The sequence below is a fragment of the Hippocampus bargibanti genome, linkage group LG16, assembly GCF_051943395.1.
Source record: "Hippocampus bargibanti isolate YZ-2025 linkage group LG16, ASM5194339v1, whole genome shotgun sequence".
Lineage (NCBI taxonomy): Eukaryota > Metazoa > Chordata > Actinopteri > Syngnathiformes > Syngnathidae > Hippocampus > Hippocampus bargibanti.
Window position 1 is genome coordinate 5,909,407 of NC_142749.1, and position 16,018 is coordinate 5,925,424.

The 16,018-nt window shown below is 40.5% G+C and overlaps 1 protein-coding gene across 1 annotated transcript in view; it reads left to right on the forward strand.

Annotated features, from left to right (window-relative positions):
- The first annotated feature begins 681 nt into the window (after positions 1 to 681).
- Positions 682 to 16,018, forward strand: part of atp2a3 (ATPase sarcoplasmic/endoplasmic reticulum Ca2+ transporting 3) — a 60,021-nt gene continuing 44,684 nt past the window's right edge. Inside the window, exons 1-3 of the mRNA XM_089016571.1 lie at positions 682 to 1,187; positions 15,044 to 15,061; positions 15,506 to 15,588. Coding sequence (XP_088872697.1) covers positions 1,019 to 1,187; positions 15,044 to 15,061; positions 15,506 to 15,588 — 270 coding nt within the window. The 5' untranslated portion in view covers positions 682 to 1,018. The remainder of the gene's footprint in view (positions 1,188 to 15,043; positions 15,062 to 15,505; positions 15,589 to 16,018) is intronic.

The following is a 16,018-nucleotide window of genomic DNA, read 5'->3' on the forward strand; positions in this document are numbered from 1 at the left end:
TGTAGCTTGATTGGTTCTTAGCGCTAACGTCGCCCAATGACAGCACGATATCTCATGGTTTACAGCCATGTCACTTAGCTGTGCTTGGCTATTATCACGTGGGTTATAAATACTACTACGACTACCACTACTACTACTACTAATAATAATAATAATAATTATTATTATTATTATTTATTTACAAGTGCCTTTAAAAGCACCCACTTTTCAATCAAAATGAACAGTGGAGCAATAATCACCAGAAGAATAAAACCATAATTAAATTATAAATAATAAAAGAGCTGATTAAACTAAACAGTGAATGCAATTTTAAACAGATGGGTTTTGACGTGGGATTTGAAGGTGGGAAGAGTCAATAATTTGGATATTGGGTGGAAGTGAGTTCCAGAGTTTGGTTGCAGAGCGGCTGTAACCCTATGTAACTCTACTTCACGGATTTTCATCTATCGTGGGTGGTCCTGGTCCTCATTTACCGCGAAAAAAAGAGGAATTACTCTCCTCTACACCAGGTCCTGAATGTGCAACTCCAGGCCTGGAGAGGGACTGTCCTGCTTGTTTTTCCAACTCTCCCAGCTGCAACACACCTGATTCAGGTGATCACCTCATCAACCAGCTGTGAAGCAGCATGAGAACGACCTTGATAGTTTGAATTAGCTCAACGCCATGTGAGGAAGACCCCTCGCAACCGAAGTGAGTGCCTACCCTACAGGTATGTGCAGCCAATCGGGACGCAGGAGGGAGTGTGCAATCGATGAGAGGCGGTGCATGCCGGTTCGCACACCCAGCACACCTTCACACGCGGATGAAGTCGACTGCAGGCGATCACTTGAAGCGTAGCAACGTGCGTCTCGTTCAGAGCTGGGTGATCGCTTGTTCTTGTTCGAGCAGCGACAGGTTGTCTCGCGCAAGGAGAAGCACCCGGCCGCCTCTGCGTCCGTCTGCGGAAAAGCTTTGAGGCCCCCCCCCCACGCCAACCTCGTTCGTCTCAACCGCACGAGCTCCTGAGTAGTTCAACTCCATGCATCTCATCCCCTTATCTAAGCGCCAATTTTTATCCACCCACGCCGCAATGGAGAACGCGCACACCAAAGCGGCGAGTGAAGTTGTAGACTTTTTCAGCGTGAATGAAAACACCGGATTGACCCAGGAGCAAGTGAAAGTGCAATTGGAGAAATATGGGCCGAACGGTGAGTACTTTGACTTCTTTATCTCCCTCATCACGGACCCAAGTCGTCAAACGTGCACTATTCAATTAGCATCTGTCAAAATATGAGTGTTACATATTTTTTTTCAGATGAACTTTCAATGCTGTTATATTAAACTGCGCAGTTTTAAACTATTACGACGAGGTTGAAGTCCCATATTTTATAATATAAAAAATATACACTATGTCTAAATTTTTGGATTGCAATACTGTATAGCAATGTGTACCCCTTCCGTGAACCATCAATGCTGGTATGCTCACTTATGGAATCGGTCCTTGCAGGAACTATCAGAGTAACAAACAAATGACAAGTCATTTGACATTTATACCGATAAATATATTTTTTATTGATTAACTCCTTTAATCTGGTCTGCTGGTTCTTTAAAGTCGTCTTTTGTCAGGTTCCTAAAATAAGTCAAACAAACCCGGAGCCTTCCACTGTGTAAACACCTTACACATCCCCGCGTGTTATTCGTGCCACCATGCAGGAAGTGCACACACTTGAACTCGAATGGAAGACAAGGCTATGACGTTGATGAAACCCCAAAAGCTTGATCAACCTGTTTTCATTTTAAACACTTGTTTCACAAAAACAGGCTGATACTTTGCATCAGCCTCGCAGCAGGGAAATGCAAATGAACCAAAAATTAATGCAATAAAACATCGATTTAACGGGTTAATTCGGAGAAGGGTCCTCAGGTAGTTCCTGTTATTTATAGCATTGTAGTGTTTATATACAGTACACATTCGTAAATACTGTATAGACTCCAGCACCTCAGTAACCTGAGTAAGGATAAATCGGTTTGGAAAATGACTGAATAAATTATGTAAAAACACATAAAACGTTGCAATATTTTCAAGTACAGTATATGATTAGTTGCCGTAGATAAGGTTTTAATGTAATGTATACTTTGAGCGACATCCTATGGGCAATGCTTCCAATTAACTTTGATGGAACACTTGCCCCTTCTAAGATGGTTGCTATAAATGTACATGCATTGTTTTTGATAGGAAGTTTCCATTTATTTATTTCCTGCTCTAGTCTACTTTAAGAATGCCTATCTTAGACAAGAAAGCAACACGAGCACACTGGCAAATTGTGACCCATTCAAAAATTAAGAGATGCAACAATGATGAAAAACAAAAAAAAAAAACAATGATGCACAACACTTTTGTTAACAGTTCGGCCATGATGAATCTCTCCTGTATGTGCTCCCTAGTGAGATTTTGATGATATTTGGGCGTAATGCTGCCACAGATGTTTCCAAAACCTGTACACTACTTTTTAGCTACAACTATGGTATGGCTTTTATTATCGAATTGCATTTTCTTGTTGAATATCAACTGTCGCATGCTTCTAGCACTGTCAGCTTGTATGAAGCCTGGAGTCAATGTTGAAAGTGTTGAATGTTCACAGCCAGCCCCACCTTCCCTCCTGGCCTGTCATTTGCATGTGTGGCCAAGCTGTGGAATACCGTATAGCGCCATATTGTGCGCGTCAAACAGTTGGCCTCTTGTTTGCTGCGCAGCCTGTGATGACTTCATGGAAAAAGCAACGTCTCGCCGCAGATAACATCGCGTTTCGCTTTTAGCTGTGAACTTCCTGTTCATGTGCGTGTGTGTGAGTGTGTGGAGATATTAGCTGGAGCAAGGGGATACCCTTTTCCCTTTTTAGATCTGACTATTATTGTGTTCACTCTTGTTTCTTCTCGAAGAGTAAGGCAATGTATCAAGGCCAATCTTTTATGCACTTAGCTTTGTTGACTACTTTAGGATATGTTATTACAGAGTGTTGCACAGCTGCTTCTCCTTCTCGGAACATGTTGACTTTCTAGTTGACTGCCAGGTGTTTGTTTCTGTGTTATTGTAAAAAAAGCCTTGCAGTGGGATGAGCGTGTTAGCTCTGGCAAAGACACATGCCTCAAAAATTAAGCAGTTTTACCAGAATCTTATTAGCATGATGAGCACAAGTCTTTATCTTGGTGTGGACATGAGAGGACAAATAACAGGCAATTTGACATGAGCTGCACAAGTCAAGTGTCTGGCTAGTTTTGATATCTTGGATGATTGTATCTAATCTGTACTTTTGTGTAAATCCTCACTGAGTTGAAAGTCATCTTTACTTCGCTACTCTACTCGTTTGGGAATATTTTGTGCAACCATTCGCTCACTTACTTATTGAGACAATTTTGTTGATTTCACTACAGCGACCGTCAATCATAGTCAATCAAGTGATAACATTTACAGTATATGGACAATAAACTCAGTGATTTTTTTTCCTTTTATGAAAAAATACTTTTACATTGCTGATGGAATCCATTAAATCCGGAATATACTTTAACTGATGCACTCCAGCGCATTCACTTATTGAGAAATGTGATCTCATTTTTTTTTGAGAAATGTCATCTTGTTTTGAGCCGGAAAAGATCATAAAGATGTTTTAACCCCTTCATGCAGCCTGTAACCTAATAACTTGATAAGCTATCTTGGAAGGGTTAAAAACACCAAATGGGGGGAAAAATGTATTGTATTTTCCGGTGTATAAGGTACACTGGAGTATAAGGCACACCCCCAATGGATTGTGTATTCTCTAACTTTTTCGATATATTGTATAAGGTGCACTGCAATATAAGGCTCACCTTCAATGAATGACAAAAAAAATCTAAATATGATATAGAAATGGATAAAAGTTTTCCAAATATGAGGCACACCACATTTTGAGGTTGGACAAGAGAGGCTGAAGTTACGCACTGCTTCTATGGGGGGAAATGGAGTCGTTGGCTGCTGACAGTATTTGCGAGACCTGTTGTGGCTCAATATTACTTCACATATAAGGCGCAGAAGAAAATGAAGACTTGTGGATGCGCCTTAAAAACTGGGAAATGCGGTAATATAAGCTGTTGTAGTAGTGTAACCACATCTTATCGCTATTTCCCAATAAATATTTTAAGGTTATCTGAAAATATCGCTCTCCGTGAGGGCTTTTTGTATTCTCCTCCGTCAGATGTAAAACAACCGACCGCTCATTCACACCATCCATATATGGCCGACCATCGACTCTTTTTATTTTTGACTTCATCGGTTCCGAGTAATGACGCGCTCCATTTACTGCAGGAATCTCACTCATTTACCTCAGTGCAGTAAAAATGCGCCCCCCTCCCCGTCCGCCCAGTAAGTCACTTAAATCGTACATTTTCACACACTGCCCGCAAAAGTATGTTTGTGTTTTAACAGTCTGCAATGGTCAATGAGTTCTGCCCTGCACATTCACAGTCCACAGGCAAAGGACTGCCTTTTATAGCAGTTAGAGAGGGGGAAAATGCTTTTTTTTTTCTTCAGAAAATGGATACACTGACATTTTAGGGATTGTTTTCTACTTTGTTTTTCCCCTTTCGCTATCAACATGTTGTGCTCTCCTTGATGGATCGAAAACAAGACATGAGATGACATCCACAATGGCAAGTTGGCGACATCCGTGTCATCTTCCACTCTGGAACAACTCCCCTTTCTGGCAGCTTTTTTTTTTGCTTAATTCAACACTAGCAAATAGTTTTGAACAATTAATAGAATTATTATTGCAAATTGAATCATTTAGAGTAATTATTTCATCATTTAATTTTCAAATCAAGTAAATAAAGTCTGCCCTTCCACCAAACCACCTGTGTCAAAGTCAAGGGCCGGGGGCCGAATTTGGCCCACCACCTCATTTTATTTGGCCCGATTGCTAAAGTCCAAACCAAAATGTCAAATTGTCCCATGTAAACCACATTAACAGTCATTATTTTTTACTTCAAATTTGAAAACTAGTTATTCATTAATTTGTTGTACGTTCTATGTGCAATGTTTGGAAGAGATTAAGCACTCTCATGGCTTACCCAAATTCATAACAGCCCCAAAGAGAAAACCATAACTACAATGTCGCCCGCAGCAAAAAAATGAGTTTGACACCCATGCCATAAACTAACTAAACGCGGTCGACGTCTGCATTATTTCGTGGCTCATTCAAATAAAAACCACGTCGATTATTGCGACCACAAATCCTTATTGACGTGTAGCTAAGCCATTTGCGGCGAAATTGTGACATGAAATGCAATGGGGGCCTAATTTGAAAGCGATGTGACATTAGTGATATGTGACACAAATTCAGGTGTAACTAGTTGTGGTGGTGTTCTCCTGTCGTGTCCCCCTAATAGGAATGATAAGAAATGTTTTGATGCAGCAGTTTAGGGAGTAGATGACAATCAATATTTTTCCCCCTTAATCTTGAGATTGCGATATAATATGTTGTACATTTTTCAAGGTCTGCTTGGCATTGTATTGTTTTTGACAAACGTTAGACATAAACTAATCATGGTTACAATAAACTATCACATTTATTTGCCGTCAATGTTTTGGTTGTATTGGTTAGGCCATAGTTGGCAAATTCAAGGCTCCCCCAACCTCCTTTTATGTGATTCGTGAGAGCAAATCATGTTTGTCAGTTTCATGATTCTTGCTGAAATATGGACCGAAATGTCAAACTGTCATGAGTAAAAAAAATACTGTTGAGATTTTGCACCGAGGGAAGCCGGCCGTACCTCCAAAGTGGCCCGTGACAAAAAATGAGTTTGACAGAGCTCGGTTAGGCTCATCAAAAAATCCAAAACAAAACCTTTAAAAAAATTACATAGATTCAAATCATATGGAAGACTGTTTCTTTGTTGACTTCAGTCAGAGTTGTGAACTTCCTGTACACTTTTGACTTTTCAGCGGTCACTATGACAACTGAACAAATTTCTACCAAGTTAGTCTGGCGTGAATAACAAATCAGAATCAGAAAGCCTTTAATAGTCCCACAATGGGGAAATTTGCAATCTCCAGCAGCAACATTGAAAGGGGTTGTGGGTGAAAAGATAAACCAAAGTACAGTGATACCTTGGTTTATGAACTTAATTGGTTCCCAGACAAAGCGTGGAAGGCAAAGTGTGTATCCCAAAAATTAATTTCCCATAGGAATCCATTAAAATGAGAATAGTCCGTTCCCAGGTCCCCACAAAACATACTTTTCTAATTTTCTAAGCCTTAAAACTACACAAAATATAGCTTATTTTATGGATAATGAATGTGCTATGGTATTACAATTAAAGAAATAAACTGTACTATATAACAAAGTTGTTTCATTTACCTTTGTGATGGTCGTTGATAGCTTGATGGAATGGAGTGGCTGGTTTCATCATCAATAAACACTGGATGAGGAACGTAGCCTTCTTTCTTCACCATCTTGGGGAATGATCCCTTGTAGGTGCTTTCTCCGTGATAATTTTACCTTGTTCCTCATCAATTGTGCTCTGTGTAGCTGGGTTGATAGCTTTTTGCATTAAGTGTCCAGATGGCTTGTGCGGGTTATTTGTCGAGCCTGATTGATGGGAATTTTAACCTTGCAGTCTACACTCTGCCTTTGAACGATCAAAGTTGAAACAAGTCCAAATTTCACTGTTTTCTATCCATTTTGTCACTCTCTCTCTGTCATCTGCATGTCTCTTTAATGTTTAATGTTACCAAGGGGTTTGTAAACCGAGGTATCACTGTATTCTATGCACCAAAGAAAATGTCAGAAGACTGAAATATACAACTTTTTGTTCTTTGTCAGTTTGGAACAATTTTGGCAACAGTGGGTGATTTTTGCAGAGGAAATTCAGTTTTCGGATTTCATTGATTGTCTTGGCATCGGAGAAGCACTTTACAATACAAATGCAGACAAACGATCCAAAAAAATGGTCCTTTTGTGTCAGCAAAAAAACACCCAAAGAAACCCTGAACCGGTTACCAGACAAACTCGGGACACGTTAAAAAAAATCCAATGTTGAATTCTTTTCTGTTCTACATGTCGCTTGTACACAAAACTTCAACTCTGAATGAGAACATTTCTCTTTTAGGAGCCCTCCCTTGTTCAGTTTGAGTTCTCCTCCTGCGTCGCACCACCACTTGAAAGACAGAATTTGTCAGTGGTTGAGTGAGATGTTCCATTGTCTAACTCTCTCCTGGGCCTCCACGCCAACACGCTACGGAGTGCGCTCCTCAATCAGGCGTTTGTTTGCCTTTCACTTGAATTGTCTCATCATTTTTCCAATAGAGAACCGGCGTTGTGCCCCCGTTAGCTCAAGTGATTCCGCTGTGTCATCCTACTTTTGCTTATCACGTGTGTTCATACATCCCATTTGTGCGACTTGTGATCGCACGTGACGAAGGCTTCACCGAAAGGGATTTTCTGTATAGAATATTACAGACCAAGAAGAAAAATCCCATAATTTAATTATAGTTTGTGGTGTGAATAACAACAGCGTGACAAATATTAGAGGCAGTTGCACTCCCCAAGGTGGCTTTATTTTGTTGACGACCACACCGTCTTGTTTTAAAATTTGAATGGCAAAGGAAAAATCTTGCTCTCCTGCGACCTGAAATACAACATAAATAAACAGGAAAACAAATGAATGGATATAAATTGTCTTTTCTACCTAGAAACGTATCCATAACATGCTGAGACAAGTGAGCCAAACATTTGCTTCCTCCACAAATATCGTAAGAAGCCCAAGAGGGTGCATGAATAGGCAACCGTCAGCCTGCGATGAGAAGAAAGGAGCGTCAAGCGCAGAGTGCCGATGTATATGTGGAACTGTTGCGGCTTGGAATTGATGTGGATTTACATAAAACAGGAGATGTGAAACAATGTATTTTCAGTAATGGATGCTACAGCTTCATGTTTGCTTTCAACATTTTGCATGTAGCATACGTACACATTTCACCATGATGTCCTTGATCCACTAGTGAAAAGGACGCTTGGATCCTCTCCTCTTTCACCGAGAACTGCTTCATATAACAGACGGTTTTGTGTTTTCTGACTGTCTGTCTGTTGCTATGACTTCAAGATGGCGCCGTGAGAGTGGCTGCCTTTGCAGCGGCACCTGTATTTGTTTTTCTACTTCTTCCTTTCCTCTTACTTTCATACCTTTGCTGCTGTGAAATGTAAATTTCTCCTTTGCGAGACTAATAAAGGCTAATCCAATCCAATAAATATGAAACATTTTGAAAACTACATTGATGATGAACATGCTCGTTTTCATTTGTCTCAAGTTTTTACAATATTTCATTATTTATATAATAGCATCCTTTTTAAATGTATTAGGACAATATTTCTTTGCCATTTGATATTTAAATGTTTATCCTTCTGGTTTGTGAGTGTATTGCATGGCAATGTCGGAAACTATCATACGATAGAAGATAAAAGCAAAAATTGTTGGATTGGATGGTGGTAAACGACAGACTGAGCCGACCGAGCCAGTGACCTCAATTTCAAGACATTTGTTCAAAACTGGAAACAAACTAAGTTTCCGTTTAATTCTGTCTCATGACATCTCTCAAAAACAAAGAAGAGGAAAAAAAAGTCAGTTTGAGATGGTACATTTTGGGCATTTGGGGAGATTTGCCCACATTATAAGTGCAAATTAAAGTTTGATCCAGCACAGAGGCTAAAATAATGACTACACGGAATAGAATATATTTTTTTTCTTTCCACCCTGACCACTTTTCTGTGCGTGCTCCAGTGTTTAATGAGTGTCTCGGTGGTATATAAAAATCCACCATTCCATCCATCTGGAACATCAGGAAGAAAGTCGTTTTCAAATGAGTCTTCGTGTACCCTATTTTTGGAGCCCGCTGCAAACTTTTCTCCTTGTATGGTCTTTGAATTGGGCTCATCGAGGAAATTCCTTATCAAACAAACCATTTTGTGTGGGCGTGTGTGTGTCTGCCTCGACTGGGATCACCATCTTATGGTGGTGAGGCACTTTGCGCGTCTCGATGACCCCAAGAGCTATACGTCGGCTGGAGTCTTTCCCTCCTGGCAGGCTCACCCAAGCCGAACAGGTCAAAGGGTAGAGGCCAGACGAAGAGTGATCCCAAACCCACACTTGGGGGTAGGCAGGCATAGGTGGAGTCCAACAAACCGGACTACCGGCAGTCCCCTGCAACTCCCGCCGTCGTCATGAGTATCCTCATCCTATCAAGATAATTACTGCATGTGCGCATGCATGCTTCATCGTGCGTTTATTTCTGTGCATCGTAAATTCCAGTTTGGGGTTTCCCATTGTGACAAGCAATTTTCCTGGTTTTATTGTGCTGCCGAGAAATGATAAGAGCAACTTGGTGTCACGTCGTCTCTGTGGAATGAACACTTCACGCAATTCACACGGGGCTGACGTGAAGGAGGGTTGTTGTCTCTTACGCAATCGTGATAATACAGTTGGGTAGGAAAATTGTCAGCATTTGTCGTTCGCTTTTTGTTAATGCATTTGAGAGCGTTTTCCAGTTGGATCATACATTACGGGAGGAAGTCTATGTAGGAGGCAATCATACATTAGTGCGCAAAAGCTATTAGGGGGTTCCCGGTATGATATTTTTAGGCCCGTTTTACATTTTCGTGATTGATTGGCTCAACTTTCAATTTCCTTGTGCTTGTGGTGAGTTGGCTCAGTAGCTGTTTATGGTTCAAGAGAGGAAAGTAGATGTAGCTTGAGATGAATGTCAACAAAGGCAAACATAAGATGAATGCTTATTTATTTTTGTAAGGGCGATTGATAATTCAATGTCAAGAACATATTTTGGTCTAATTTGGTAATGCACACCCCCCACACACAAACATTATCCATCTTGTGTTGAGAATTTTTGAACGAATGTATAGTGGGTATCACTATACATTCTTGCAAAATTGATTGGTTCTGGCTAACTAGAATATGTTGGAAGTTGAGACGTATTTTCCATGTAAACGCCCTAATCTGTTCACCCCAAAATTCAGGCATAGATATTTTCAAAAACTAAAAATGCATCAAAATATGTAACAAATACAAGGTACAATAGGAATATTATACAATAAGTTGTGTATCCTGTAAGAAAAAACTAAGAATAGAGTGAAAAATACTAATCAATGTCATTTAACTTTGAGCTCATTCGCTGCCATTCCCCAATTTATTTGGAAATTGAAAATATGACGAAGATCGCCCTTCGCAAATTTGTTCGGGTTTTGGTTTTTCTTGCCGATAAAGCGCTGCTCACACCTTTGTCAAAGTGTTTTCCCTTCCACGATTGGGCAGCATTTCCTTTTTTTTCCATGTTAGGTCCTTGTGACGGCTTCAGCTGTTGTTAAAGCGCTACATACAAAATGTATGTATTGCATTGTATTTTGGACAGCCACCCTCATTTCAAGCTCCAAAACCATATAATTTAGAAATTGACTCTTTTTTTTCTGATGAAAAAAGAGAGTCTAAAGTTTGTTATGCTGCATTGAATGTTTATGTAGTCCTAGAACTCAATATTCTATGGGTCCTGGAATTTGAGTGAAAATGACAAAAATCCTGGCACTGGAGTGCACACATTTTTACACATCTGGCAGTGAATGAGTTTAATGCTTTCTCATTGTTTTTTTGCCCTCTTTAGTCTCTCTTTGAAGTGGTTTTTGCTTGGCATTTTGTAAAGAACTCATCAAGGAACATTTGCTTTTGTCGATTTTTCACAATCCTTTGGAATTGTCTTAGCTAAACATTAGCATAGTAAAAGATCGCCGGAATTGTGAACACTTTTTCTGGGTGTATCGTATTTACATAAAACTATCAGAAAGCCTTATAGCTCGAGGGACGAATGGCAACATCCGGTAAAAGTTTCTCTTAGCTAATGGGATACAAAGATGTCTGCTCATAGTAGCCAAGAGCAAAGCAGCCATGTTTGTTGTGTTCAGGAAATGGGGAGCTGCTAGTAGCCGCCTGGTCAATATTTTAGCCTTTCGTATCTTGAAATTTATTTCGTAACAAGAGGCAATATTTTCCTGTTGAGGCGTTTCGTAATTTGGAAATTTCGTATGAAGTAGTAAATAAGTGTTAGTTAGTAGCGGTGCCACTGTATACTTTGTAACTGTCACAGTTCAAGCATGTGGATTCGGAGTAGATTTTTTTTTGCCCTGGCACTGCTGATATTTACCCGTAGTCACGTAGTCATGCGTGGTAATCCTGTCCAGCCCTCCTCGCGTGATGTTTATTTGATTCCCAATAATCTGCAGATGTGTAAAAGGAGTCAAACCGCGAAAGCAATGAAACAATGTGAAGTGGTGAAAGAAAGATGTCATGTTTACTGCCCTTCCTTCAAAACAAGCCACTTGCAATTGTTGGAAAAATTCTCCAGAAAGTATTTCCCATTTTGTTTGGCATCAACTGCTTTTCTGCTGTGTGTAAACAAGCTCTTTTTTTCATTGTCTGAGCCCGTGGGGAGGTGTTGCGGGGACACCGCTTGAAGTGCGTCAGTATTCAGGAATGTGACTGGGCAATCCTTTGACTTGACGCAGCCCAGAGTGACTGCGAGGGAATCCTTGGCAGAGGGAAGTCCGGGAAACCCGTTCTGCACCTCTAGCCCTCCGTCAGTCAGTCTGTCTTTTGTCTCCCGCACTTGAGTCTCGGCCAGCCCCTCTGCTACAACACAGGGTAATGGCGCTTATGTCAGAGCGGTGAAGTGTGGAAAACGGCAGAACCCGCTTCTCCATTTTGCTGTTGCCGCCTCTGAATTCCCCTCTGACTTCACTCATCAAGCCTCAACGGTTAAAAGCCCTCGAGACTGCAAGTTTGAAGCCCATCCACAGTGACTCAGCAGTTTATTACCCTCTAGGCTATTTATATGGCCTGCTCGCTATGCCCCGGTTGGCAAAGATGCCCAATCCCAGCATGCAATTCATCCAGTTTGGGAGTGAGGGAGGCACTGAGGCAATTCAAGGTCAAATTTATGACGCAGTCGCTCCAATTTGGTATACTTAATGCCTGGACATGCCCGAAACACATCATCGGGAAAGTGTTTATTTGACACCCGTAATAAGGTGCAGTCATACTCGTCTGTTTTAATCAAAGTCAAGTTGTTTTCCACCCTCGGTTCAGTTTGTTTAGTCAGGTCTTAAAAGTAATAGAGCTCAGGTGTGAACTGCAGACCAAATCAGCTCGTTTCAGATGATGGGGTTCCAAATGAATTCTGAAACTTGGTTCCATTAAGCAGGGGGAAGCACGCAATAGCTTGACATTATCCGACTGGTCAGGAAATAAAGCAGCTAAGACCTCAAACGGCACAATGGTGACGTAACTCCAGGCAGAATCAGAATCAGAATCAGAATCATCTTTATTGCCAAGTATGTAGAACACACAAGGAATTTGTTTCCGGTAGAACACGCTGCACTAGTATCGTTGTCAAAAAAACTGCTAAGGACATTGCTTATGGAAAATCCCCTATTTAGCCTGATACTTGAATGCAGCACTTTTTCCTTTTTTAATAGATTTCTCGGAGGCCATATTGGCGCTTGAGGTTAGCACATCTAAGCATTTTTTTTTTTGTTTTGTTTTAATTTTTGCTCTCAATCAATTGCAAGAATAACAGTCTTGGACAATAAGTCAAACACTTGAATGTAATATGAAAACACTTGCAAGGAGAAGCGAGAAAAGGTGAAGTAACAGCATAGTAAATCGAGCTGGAGTGGATTCTGACATCGTTTATTCGCCGTCTGCCTTGGACACTGAGCAGTCTGAGGTTGCAATTTTCGACCTGGGTACACTACAAAATCTGCTAAAATCATCAGAAAACATGATTTAAATCACTGCAGGGTCTTACGGGAGGGGGATATTTCATTCAGGCATCATTTTTAAGTCCTCAACTTGAATGTAAGTGGCAAAATTTGGCCAATTACAGGGGCCCTTTAAGTTGTTTCTCTTTCCGCTCGAGACGCGTACAAACCGAGTGACTGCCAAGATTTTGTTTTTGGAAGGCGGCGGAGGCCTGGCGTCACAGTCCTCCTGCTTTCCAAGTCTTTTCCCCACACATGGTCACGTTTCATAATCGTGTAAAGACGACTGCTCAAAACATGCTAGAGAAACATGGCGCTTCTTTCCACGGGACCATTTAGGGTCACCACAATCAGCGTGTTGCTTCAAAATTTTCTACATTCGTCAGCAGTCAGATTGAATTTGTTTCTTTGTGTTGGACTTGACTGAGCAGGTTTGTGTCATGAGCGTGGTAACAGAATGAAAACGCTCCCCGCGTTTTGCAGAATACGTGTTGTTGTTGTTGTTTTTTTCCGAGTGACTCATCTGATTACGGGGTGGTCTTATTTGTTCATGAAACACTAGCAGCAGAACAAAAAATGTCTCTTTCAAAACGTTCAAACGAGAAAAATTGTCAAGGCTGATATTTTGTGGAGGTTTTTGCTCTGACGGAAATTGACTACAAATATTTTTTTAGTTCATAGTAATCATTATAGTTCATTATAATAAGATTTAATAAATATACAAGAAAATACATAAGGATTTATATCGCGTTTTAACCACAGCTTAAAGGACAACCGACATCATTTTTTTGTGTCCTTGCTGACATCAGAAAAATGTTTTATAGCATCTAAAATACCCAAAACACGTAGGATGATATTTTTAGTCAAATGCAAAACACCAATAAAAATGACTTAAAGTGTCTAAAAATTACTTCAAATTGAAACCGGAAGTGGCCAGTTTCAGAAGGTCCCGCCCCCTTGTTCGTGAGGTCACGCCAAGACGTCTTGCCTTGCTCGAGAATCAAAACAATGGCTTCAGATTCGGAGAAAATGCTTTCTTGTTACTCATCCAGTTATGAATATGATTCAAATAGTTCTGAAGAGAAAATCATACATGTTTGCAATCGATTAAATAATTTATTCCGTGTCATTTTGAGGTATCTGGAGAGAAATGTAGCACCCACAAGATGGCGACAAAGCTCCGTGGAAAGGGGCTGATTTTTGTCCTTGGCATTTTTGTCAGCGAATATCAAATAGTTGTTCGGTGTAACACACAAGGATTCACCATCGCATTATTTATGTGTTTTCCTTCTAATTTCACCATCAACACGGATCAACACGGATCAACACGAAGTTTTCAGACCAAAGTACCGCAAAATGCATTGAGGTGATGAAAGGACTGCGACAGTATGTCCTTTCTCGGTCAGGGGTGTTCCTTCCGTGACGTGCGGACTCGTCACCAACTCAAAAACAAGACTTCCGGAATATTCAGCGCGAGTCTTAAAACGTAAAATATAGCTATATGCGGTGGAATCTTTGTAAAATACGCTCAGTAGAAGTCATTTGAAGCGATGTTACAAATTATGGACACAACTTGTCCGGAGGCCTCGGTTGTCCTTTAAGGTATAACAAAGTGCTTAACATGGACAGCCTTCATGTACAGGAAATAAACCAGTCACAAAGATAGTAGAAAGCACCAGGGAGTATACAAATATACAACCACCATCTCAGAGGAAACGTCTCTGTAAATTAGGGGTTAAATGATTAGTAAAAAAAGATATTTTACCCACACTTTGTCATGTCAAATTGGTCTTCTAATGGTCTTCGAGATGGCGCCGCGAGAGTGGCTGCCTTTCCAGCAGCTCCTTTATTTTGTTTTTCTACTTTTTTCTTTCCTTTCCTCTTCCTTTCATAACTTTGCTGCTGTGAAATGTACATTTCTCCACTGCGAGACGAATAAAGGTACATCTAATCCAATAAATTTGGCTCATCATAAAATCAAATACAAGAGTCATAGATTAATGTGAAAGACATTGATTTAATTAACTTCAATTGGAGTTGTTCCCTCATGAAAATGCTTTTGACTTGTGCTCTTTCAAGCATCTACATGTACATGAAATTCAACATTAACAAACTTTTGCCCATTTTTTGTCTCCTCCCCCCTACCCCATCTCCCAATCCTCGCTTCCTTTGTCTCCGCCTCCACCTCTTCAACAACCATCATGATGTCACATTGACAGAGCTCCCTGCTGAAGAAGGTAAATGCCCCCCACATTACTGACCCCACGTGTGACTTTGTCCCTTGTTTGATTAAATGTCTGATATCAGGAGACCCGCACATTTTTTTCAGTTATTCTGCTTGTAAATGTTCAAAAACTAGGTTTTTATTCCACAATTAAATCTTTTCAATTGTGACCCTTTTTAGTGTGTGTGAGTTTGTATGACTATTTTTGTTGAGGGCCACTATGATTTTATACCATATGTAGTGAGGACATTTTTGACAGGTGTGGACAGGTTTGGTCATTCCTCACAAGTTTTTCAATCAAAAGGCTTCTCGAGGGTCTATATATGCATATGTCAAAGCTGCTCACCTCCAGGAAAAGTGTCATTGAGAGTTTTGAAAGTCGCCGCTAAATTAAATGTATTCTTACTTTCGTTTATGTGTATGTGTATTTTCATGCTTATGTGTGTGCATCTAACAGGAAAGTCGCTGTGGGAGCTTGTGTTGGAGCAGTTTGAAAACCTTCTGGTCAGGATCCTGCTTCTCGCTGCCTGCGTCTCCTTCGTAAGTCGCGCTTGGCTCACCCTCCTTTTGAAATAATGACAGTCGAATTGAATGTTGGATTGGGAGCTGACACTGCTTATCGGCCTCATTCAAATTCAGTCGCAGTAGTCACTTTGTTGCTGCTTTGTTTGAAGGGGGGAAATTGAGCATGAAAGTCTTTTCCGTGCTGTGTCGATCCGATTTTAGTGATGGGATCATCAAAAGCACTGCAGCTACATAAATTGTGACCCAACTTTGAGTGAAGGTTGTGGGAGGTGGAAAGGGGAATCCCAAATACAGTAAAGTCTCGTTATATCGATATCAGTTATATCGATAGTACTGCTTATTACGATACGATTTCTATGAACGCAAGGAGAAAATTTACATGCCGCAGGATCGGATATATCGATAGTCCGGTTATATCGATATTTTTTCCGACTCCCGAGAATAT